Genomic DNA, 10,217 nt, shown 5'->3' on the forward strand with positions numbered 1-10,217 from the left:
GAAAGCAGATGTCTGTCTGGTTTCAATCAAGGTTTACACAAAGTTAGATCACCTGGATCACTGATTGCAGAGAGGCTTGGCAAAATGTTTGTCTACGAGATACAGGGGATAAAAGTTACAGGTTGCTTAATACCTGCCCGCTTTGAATTTGACCAGTGATACCGGTTGTCACATACAACAACCCAAAAACAAACACAAACACACACACAAAAAAAACCCAACCTAACCATGACTTTAAATCTGCTTGGATTGCTCGATAAGATATCTACGGCTCAATGAAGCTCAGGTAACAATCAATCGTCTCTGTGGTTGATCGTTACCATCTCATTTCTATCGCTTCATTTTGTACAAATTGCTTAGATTTCAAGAATATTATATTATTTACTGTACATCCTTGAATGTGTTATACTTGCTTGATACCATCACAAGCGGAGTGTTTGGTGAAGGGGAGTATGAAAAGCATAAAGTTAATTTGACAAACTCATGATATCAGAAACGTGGGGTATGATATTATTTTCATATCTTGTGCACGTCGGGTTTCAATGAAATCTTCACAACTGTCTTCGCCTTAGTTTACACTTTTCACTAATGCAAGTTATGACATGACAAGTACGCAAATTTGCAGGAAATTAACATTTACCGTTACCTCAGTTCAATTTAATTCAATTCAAATGAAATTTTATTCTAAAAAAATAAAAAAACCACACGTTTATATTGTCGATGCAAGTTCGGGGAAAACATTTGTTCAGAACGATTGTGTTATTGGAAAAGAGAGGCCCACGTATAACAGCCAAACTTGTAGAAATGTGAGTATAAATCGGACTAACAATATAAAAATGCGTAAAGTAAACCACATAAAGACACAGAAATGACAAACTACAAGAGGCAAGAGGAAGGGAGAGGGCGATATAAGGAAAGGAAAGGAGGTAGGACATAAAGGAAGGAAAGACTAATTGTAAGGTAGGAGAGGTTCTCAGCACATGTACAACTATTGGCAGACACCACCCATTGGCTTGAGCAAGGTAACTGACTTAAAAAAAAAATGCAAATGTGATGACAAAGATGTAATCCAAATACAATGTACAATGAAAAAAAGAAACCCAACTAGAACTGTTTTTAATTTGTTCTTGAATACAACAACATTTGGCGCACATTTTGGATCATCATTCTGTGGATCTATAAAAGCTTGATCTTGTGTAAACAAGATTATTCTTAGCGAAGACGATGAGGAGAAAAGTTATGTGAATTTCATGGGATCGTCTTGTAGGGTTATTTTAAATACTTATAATTCTACAAGAAATGCATTAATATTCCCGGCAGGCATCGTTACAGTTTATCATTCCATTACATTGCTAATGATCAGATCGATCCATCGTTACATTGAAACTGCCGGCTACTGCACTGATACCCTACTACGATTAACATGAAAAAGATTAAAAACAACGTAAAATGACTCCTTTTATTCTAATTTAAATGAGATATTATTGTATTTTGACACATGATCAGTGTTAACCTTTATCATATTCCGTAATGCACGACTCTAATCACACGACATTTTGATATTTCAAGGCCTTTATCCTTGCCTGTGGAAAAAAAAAGAAATGTTGCTTTTGGAGTTGAACAGCACTTTCAACAATTTCTGAAAAATATGTTAATACCCTTTTTGTGTTTGTTATATTTCTCGAATGTTTAATCTCATATTTCAGAAAAACAGCGTATTGATTGTTCCTGAGAATATGCTACTTGTATGCTGAAATAGTCTCCACACCAAGTAACAAATCTGCCAGAGTGTAAACTACGTGTAAGTAAGATATGCGTACAGCCGCGTCTACGGCGCGTTATTTGGTGCAGATCACACTAAAAGATACAGAATACACTGTAGAAGATGCGCATTGAATGACTACCCAGATAAGATGTCAGGAAAAAAAAAAGGGGGGGGGGGGAGGCTCGAGTAGCAGATAATTTGTGACCGTGCACCACAAAACGAACAAAAAGTCGCACACACTGATTTTGTGTGAATACTGAAAATAGGTGAAATGGGTCAACCTAACTGATCTTGACTTTTTCATATTTTCTGAAAGAGCAAGTCTTCTTCTTATACATTATGCAAAAATTGGGGATCATGAAACGGGCAGGAAAGTGTGTTTTTTAGCAGTTTATCTTGAGCATTTTGTGGTAGAATAGTGTGATTAGGTGTGTTTTTAGAGTCCCCTTTTCATTTCGTATAAACCTTGTACACACTCTTCACTTTCAACTCCAATAACTTTTGAAAGGATGATGCTACTGCTTTGAAAGTTAGCATGAATTATGAACAGAATGTGTTAATAAGGCACGCTTAATTTCAGTTTAATCTGATAATCTCTTTATTGTCGTTACTTTGGTGGTTTACATCTTGTTGTTTTGTCCCATTCGTTGCACAGCCAGCGCGGCTTGGTGAAGATAATAGCGCTTGAATAGACACTGCACTTCAGAGCCTCTTTTCTCAGTTCACACTTTTCCTGTATTGTGTGTTTTCTTTCCAATATTTAGATAGGTTGGGAGAGTCCATTTGATTTGAGTTATACATCATTTTAAAGCTTAAAGTCTGTTCTTTTAGATTATGCTCTTATCTAAAATTTCATGTCTGACGACTTTCTGTGCATTTTGTGATGCAGGGTCACATTGATAAATGCATGGTGAGAGAGAGGGGAAAAGCTTTGAAATGAGTATATGCAGTGACAAGAAGGAAGAACTAACAACTTTACCTGGAGTCGTAGAAACAGACAATCCGCCAGCTGGGGAAGACAAGAGTAAAAATAAAAGTTTCGTTCTGATAAGCTGTCCGTTCAAATGACGAAATTTAAAATCATCAAACTACTCAAGTACAGTACGTTTATAAAATTACAATAACCCGCTTATTGTTTTGTATCTCAAGTTCGAACATACTTATATAACAGTATATTACCCGTGATACATTACTTTTAGTGTTAACATTGCATGGTTTGAAAAAAAATATTGTGAAACTATATATCTTTTGGCATGATTTTATCATGTTCAACATAGTTTTATCATTTATGGAGGTTAGATACGTAATTACATTCCAAATTTTGACCTCTGGTCGAAACATTATCTTTTACTATGAAAATCCTGCCCGGTCAGAGAATCTTTCCCGAGGGTAAGAGCAATATATTATCACGCTGGTAATTTGCTTAATGTATCTCTAATTCGTCACTCGCATATTTTTTAGTGTATGAAATGGTGTCGCTTCCGCTCATTGCATTGACGTAAATGACGTGTTTTTTTCCACCAAGAGAAGACTGGTTAGGTTTTCACGCACCAAAGGAATGGATATCGTGCACCGCAGACCATGCATACACTATTGGCGCGTGTTATGGTGTGAGTAGCAGAAATGAACTTGTGAACTTTATGAACTTCAAACAGTGATTAAATCCAACTTACTTTGCTGTTAGTCTTGAAATAATTTGTGAAGGATATAAAACAAAATGTGCCAGGCCAATGTTCGAGTCACCGGTTAAATTTCGTGGGCTGCACCTCTCAGAACATAGCGCTGTCGAAGTCACCTCATGTACGTAGTTTTAACCAGAACCTCTCAGGCCTGGTACATTAAATGTGTGTATGATATACCTTTCAATATTGCACTTTGAAAAAAAAAAGTGATTGATATTTACAATAATTGGTCTGCACATTTTATCTATGATATGTAAAATACGTGGACGTATCACAAAGTTTGATTAATAAAAAGAAAAGAAAAGAGAGAAATACCGCATCCAAATTCGTCACTGCCGTCTGAGCAATCGCTCCATCCGTCGCATCTCCACGAAGCTGGTATACACTCATCATTGGAGCACTGGAATGAATTGCCATCGCAAATGACTGTGTCGAGGACAGAGACACAATATATTATATATAAAAAAAACGACAATAAACAGATTTATAGCAGTTAACATCTTTGCTTTAAACGAGGCAATCGAGGAGCGTATGTCTATTAAATTGGGGTTGTTAAAAGAAGAAAACATGGCAGAACCCTGCTGGTAAGAGCACAGTGTTCCCAGTGTGTTTAAAATAGTTGTTCATGTGAAAACGCTCGAATTAAAAAATGTGAATATCATTTCACACCGTGGTGTGGTTTTGAAAAAGGGTTCACGTAATAATGATCCATTTTCCCTGCTGGAAAGAACACAGTGTCCCACAGTGTGAAATTTCTTCACACTGTTAAATTTGAGCGTTTTTGCAGTGCAAACACAATCATGACAATGGCCCTAATTCACGAAGGTGGTACAAATGAAACCATGGTTTAAACCATGGACAAAAACCATGGAACGCCAAGTGTCGCATGGAATATTTCACTACGAAATCAGTCATTTCGTCGATGAAATGATTATTTTGTAACGAAATGACAACATTTTGTAACTAAATGAACATTTCGTCCGCGAAATGATAATTTCGTTAACGAAACGGTCATTTTGTCGACGAAATGACCAATTTCGTAACGCTGTATTCCGTGCGACACTTGGCGCTCCATGGTTTTTGTCCATGGTTTAAACCATGGTTTTATTTGTACCACCTTCGTGAATTCGGGCCAATGTGAGTCGTCAATTTACTGTGTGCAACAAAGCATTACTATATGAATGCTCTGTAAAAACCACACCACAGTGTGAAATCATTGTCGCACTGTTAAACACTGTGAGCACACACTGTGTTTCTTTCCAGTATGGTTACACTGTGAACTGATGGTTCACGATGCGTTCACGTTGCTAAAAAGAGTACAAATAGATTTCATAACGTGTTTACATTTTGTTTTGCACTGCGGGACTCTCTTAATTTCCCAGAAAGGAAAGAACACGTGAAGAATTATGGTGACTGTTGCATTTTGAGACCTTTATTGACTAAAGGAGGGATGCCTCTGAAGCAATCACAAAACGGGGAACAAAGAATATACCAAACGCCATGTCAAAAAAACATTTGAAAATGAATTTATTTTGCTATTGCAAAAAAGTGATAACAGTGCAGAAACATCAGAAACATAATCAGAAACAACATGTGACATGATGTGAACACCCATTGACGCTTTCCAGAGACGAAATGCATGTAGATATGAATAACGTCATTGTTGCATAAAACATGAGAAGTGAAAATTAAACAGAAGCAGTCTCAAGAAGTCATCGTTACAGAAAGTTTACATTAAGTATCCCACAGGCCATGAATTAAATTACGAAACTACCTGCGTTATTTTATCATAGAATGAAAACGCTTTATACTTGACACATATCTTTTCACATTTATTACCAGCAATTTTAAACGATCTCACAATGGTTTTACAACATTCGCTAAAAGTTCCTATGTCATCGCGTTTCTAAAACTGGAGTAATCCTCACGCATATCTAAGCCAGTTTATTTAAGATTCTTCCGCAGTTCGTACCAACTTCAGCGACTACAAGAAAAAAGAAAAATGAAATGAACTGCGCTTGTTGGTTTGTCTCTTTATTTGATATCATAATCATTTGATGGCATATGTTTGTGCGTTTACGTTTGTACATAATTTGTTATATACCATATTGGCAGTAACCACTGGAAAGTGAGATATCATCCACGCCAATATCTCCTGTGTAACTGCTTCCACATACACCTTCCATTATGATGTTGAATAGCAGGAAGTAGCTGTCGAAATTTACCTGCAAAATTGGAAGTTTGATAACGTATCGTTGAGCTTTTTGATAAAGTATGATGGATTGTGATTACCTCTGGGGAAATAAAACGTTATTCATGCTACATCACACGTAGTATAGTATTCAATCTGCGGGTTTCGACAGGATGAAGTTCGCCCTACTTGGCGAAGTGTCAACCCGTTCCATACTGAATTTTGACATTCCCATAGACTTAATACACAGGACACCGGGTTCCCGTATCAAAAGGGTTATTACGTGCTACGTTTCAACTGCAGGGGATATTACGACTTTAAGTTTGACTGGCGAACAGAGTAGCCTGAGCTGCTTCTAACGCACACATAGTAATTCAAACTAATATTTAAACTAATATTAAAATATTCAAACTAATACTAATTCAGTTTGAATAATGTCATGTTGCATGATTAAAGGGTGTGCAAAGTTCTGGTCGAGGTGTAGATTTAGCTTTTAACATTTTGCTAAATATTCAGAAACCACTCGATGAGATGTAAGGGGGAATGCAGTTCTAAGGGGTATCAAAAGTTTATTCGATGAAAATCGGTTTTGAAATGGCTGAGATATCCAAAAACAAGGTGAAACAAAGAGATCCTAATAAAGTTGTGGCATGTCGCCTTTTATTATTAGCATTTTTTTTTGATATCTCAGCCATTTGAAAACCAATTTTCATCAAATAAACGTTGAATACTTCTTAAAATATTACATGCTCTTTCATATTTTCATAAGAGGCTTTTCATTATCTCACTTAGGAATGTTCAAAACATGAATCCCTACCTCAGCCATTACTGTACAGTCCCATTAAGGTGGGTTTTCTTTTTTGCCTCATAAGCGAGCAGCTTTCATTCATGTTGATAATTCTGTGTCTTTACTTCCTTCATTCAGTGAGCCGCATCTTCGTGCTCACAGGATCGCTTTGTAAAATCAAACTCTTCCGAAGATGACAAATAAGGATTATTCATCAGATAACGGCTGATTGGGATGATTTCAAGTATCATGCTCTCGGCTCATCTTATCTTGATGGAAATAGATGCATAATATCAGGGGCGTCACTAGCTTTTTTTTTTTTTTCAACGGGGTGCGTTTTGACACTAAATATAACCTGCGATATTTTTTTTTTTAATTTGATTTGTTGGTGCCTGTATCATCATGTTTAACTTTACATAATACATTGTACGTAATATAAATTAAATATAGTGGAAAATAACTGGAAAGGACTATGATTACAACATACAGGGGTAGTGACGGTGTGAGATCGGTGTGAGAAGCGAATAAGCGGGGGAGGGTGTGGGAGGGGGACACCCCCTCGCACGGTAGGGACTTTTTGTAAAAACAGAGTATAAAAGTCGAGTTCATAGAGCATTTTAAATCAAATTTCTAGCGAATTAAACATCGTAAAAATATCACTGTGAAAGACTATGATTGTAATATACGGGCAATGACGGGGGTACATTATGTGACGGTTTGAGATCCTCGGCGAGAGAGCGAAGCGAATAAGCGGGGGAGGGTGTGGGAGGGGGACACCCCCTCGCACGGTAGGGACTTTTTGTAAAAACAGAGTATAAAAGTCGAGTTCATAGAGCATTTTAAATCAAATTTCTAGCGAATTAAACATCGTAAAAATATCACTGTGAAAGACTATGATTGTAATATACGGGGGTACATTATGTGACGGTTTGAGATCCTCGGCGAGAGAGCGAAGCGACTGAGCGGGAGGGGGTGTGGGAGGAGGATACTCCCTCCCACGGTCGGAACTTTTTGTAAAAGCAGAGTACAGAAGTCGCTTTTGTAGAGCATCTTAAAAGCAAATTTCTAGGAAATTAAACATCGTAAAATCACTGTGAAGGGTTATGATTGTAATACACTTGGGTACATTATGTGACGGTGTGAGATCCTCGGCGAGGGAGCAATGCGACCGAGCGGGGGAGGGTTTGGCAGGGGGATACCCCCTCCCACGGTCGGGAAATTTTTGTAAAAGCAGAGTACAAAAGTCGCGTTTGTAGAGCATCTTAAAAGCAAATTTCTAGGGTATTAAACACAGTGAAAAAAAAAACACTGCGAAGGACTGTGATCATAACTTATGAAAACTATTCATTTCACAATCTAAAGTACGGGCAGAAGGAGCGAGCAGCTTTCAATTGCCATTCGTCTAAAATGTATTCATTAAAAGCTCAAAAGTGATCGCATTGTTCGAGCAATACAAATTGTTCTTATATTAGCATCAAAGCATAGAAGAAAAAGAAAAATTTAAGGCTTACTAAATGTATGTTTCCGGGTGCACACTTGAGGACGCGAGGCTACCATCTATACATTAAATTTACTCATAAGGAAGTGTAGTAGTGTATATATTTATGTAAATTGTATCATTCGCCCCGTAATGGGCGAAAAATTTCGCATTTTCATTTGTGAAATTGACATCTTTTAGACGAGAAAAGGGCCTTTATCGTTCATTTTGGTCTTTCAATAATTGATCAATATTATCTGTTACAGGGGCACGGGGGGGGGGGGGTACTCTTTTTGCATCCTGATGCACACTTCTATGATAATACTCCGAAAATTGTCAGTCCCCAAATGCGTCGAGTCTGTGGGTAGGAACCGAGCGGTGGAAACATAAATCAAAGAGGATGAGGGAACTTTTGAATTCAAGTGACAGATATATCAAACATGCTTTTTGATGAAATATTCTGATATTTCTCAATTTTCCAAGTTTTCTAAGTGTATGGTTGGAGACCTACAAGTGTAACAGGGGAGGGTGTGGGAGTGGGTAGCCCCTCTTATGCAATATTTTGCATTTCAGAATTGAAATTCAACAATCCGTTGCAGAATAAATGTAATACTTGGACAGTTTTCTCTTAAAAAAGGAAGAAATTTTTTCTCATTTCGAGAATCATAGAGTGACGTTTGCCCTCTTGTCCTCCAGGATTGATCATCCTGCATACGAGAAAGCTGATGAATTTTTTGAATTCAAATGAAAATAGCTCATAAAGACATTTGGAATTCAGGAAGCTGTCAATCCCCAAGACTTTTAGTGCACTAATTATTATGAAGGGAAACAAAGCAGGCAAAGGGTTAATTGAAAGGAGATGATAATGCCCTCCCACTCGACGGAACTTGTGCATTTTTTTTTTTTTTTTTTGAGTGAAGTGACAGGTCTGGTGCACACTTGCGATAAAACAGTTGTAAATCTATCAATCTAAAGGTGTTTTAAGTCCATGGAAAATAGATCAAACGGGAGAGGGTGTGGGAACGGGTGCACGTCACGAGACCGACACCCACGAGTCATACAGCCCACGAGTCATACAGCTCACAAGTCATACAGCCCATGAGTTCGACACTAAGCAAACAAGGCCCACGAGACCGACACATTACGCGCCGTGTTGTATCTGTCGAACTCGTGGGCTTTTTTACCTAGTGTCGAACTCATGGGCTGTGTGACTCGTGAGCTGTATGACTCATGGGCTGTGTGACTCGTGAGCTGTATGACTCATGGACCTGTTTTCAATGTCGAACTCGTGGGCTGTATGACTTGTGGGTGTCGGTCTAGTGGGATGACCCCGTGGGAACCCCTCCCACACGAGAGAGACTTTATTTTTTAGAATTGAAATTCAGGAACCTGGTGCACAATTTGGACGAAATATTTGGACAGATTTTTATCAAAAAAGCTAAAAAATCTTCTCATCTCGGGAATTATGACTATGTGTGTGTGTGGGTGGGGGTGGGGGGGGGGCAAATGATATGCTTAGGCCTACCCTTACAACATTTGAACGGGGGAACTTTTTTTTCTGTCAAAAAGCAAGAAAGTCTTCTCATCTCGGGAATGATTGATTTATGGGGGGGGGGCAAAATTATGCCAAAATGTGCTTGCCCTCCAAACTTTTATAAGGCTAAGGCTTGCACTTAGGGCTCGCATTTTCAATTTGGATTGGTCAGAAATAAAGTGTTGTACATAGACCCTACATCCTTGCAGCACCCGTACACATACATGCAAACGTACGGTCGATAAACTAGTGAAGACTGCAAAATAGATATGTGTAAAATCACTGCTGCCAGAGCCCGGGGTGCGATTTTTTTTTCCCCGGCGAATTTCTTGTCCCTGCTGCAAAATAAAAATTGTATAATAAAAAAGGATGATAAAAAAGAAAATTATTTACCGTCTGGCGTTGAGGTCGCTCGCAGACTTTTTTTTTTTTTTTGGGGGGGGGGTCTGAAGGGGGTGCCTTCGCATCCAACGCACCCCCCCCCCCCCCCGTGACGCCCATGTAATATGCTAATTTTTCATACATTTTCAAGCTAAAGAGAATCATTCATACTATTCTTATTATCTTTTTATAACCATTGTACAAGGAAGGTATTAGACTTGATTTGCACTCATCATTCATGCTATTCTCTGGTACCTTTCATCCAGTGCTTATATACATGTATATATATATATATATATATATATATATATATATATATATAGTGAAAAAGTTAAAACATAGTTATGTGACAGTTTAGGTACTAGTAACTTTTTGGTCCACTTTCAGGGATCATGAATCC

At 38.0% G+C, this 10,217-nt stretch overlaps 1 protein-coding gene across 1 annotated transcript in view; it reads right to left on the minus strand.

The window, feature by feature from the left end:
- Positions 1–57: 57 nt before the first annotated feature.
- LOC139736247 (MAM and LDL-receptor class A domain-containing protein 1-like) overlaps positions 58–10,217 on the minus strand; it is a 32,137-nt gene continuing 21,977 nt past the window's right edge. The window contains exons 7-10 of the mRNA XM_071646979.1: positions 5,552–5,672; positions 3,763–3,873; positions 2,745–2,774; positions 58–92 (exon numbers count right to left, since the gene is read on the minus strand). Of these exons, the coding sequence (XP_071503080.1) occupies positions 58–92; positions 2,745–2,774; positions 3,763–3,873; positions 5,552–5,672 (297 nt within the window). The remainder of the gene's footprint in view (positions 93–2,744; positions 2,775–3,762; positions 3,874–5,551; positions 5,673–10,217) is intronic.

This window comes from Diadema antillarum, unplaced genomic scaffold, assembly GCF_040938485.1.
Source record: "Diadema antillarum isolate AM-2024a unplaced genomic scaffold, OU_Dant_1.0 seq00000634_RagTag, whole genome shotgun sequence".
Taxonomy (NCBI): Eukaryota; Metazoa; Echinodermata; class Echinoidea; order Diadematoida; family Diadematidae; genus Diadema; species Diadema antillarum.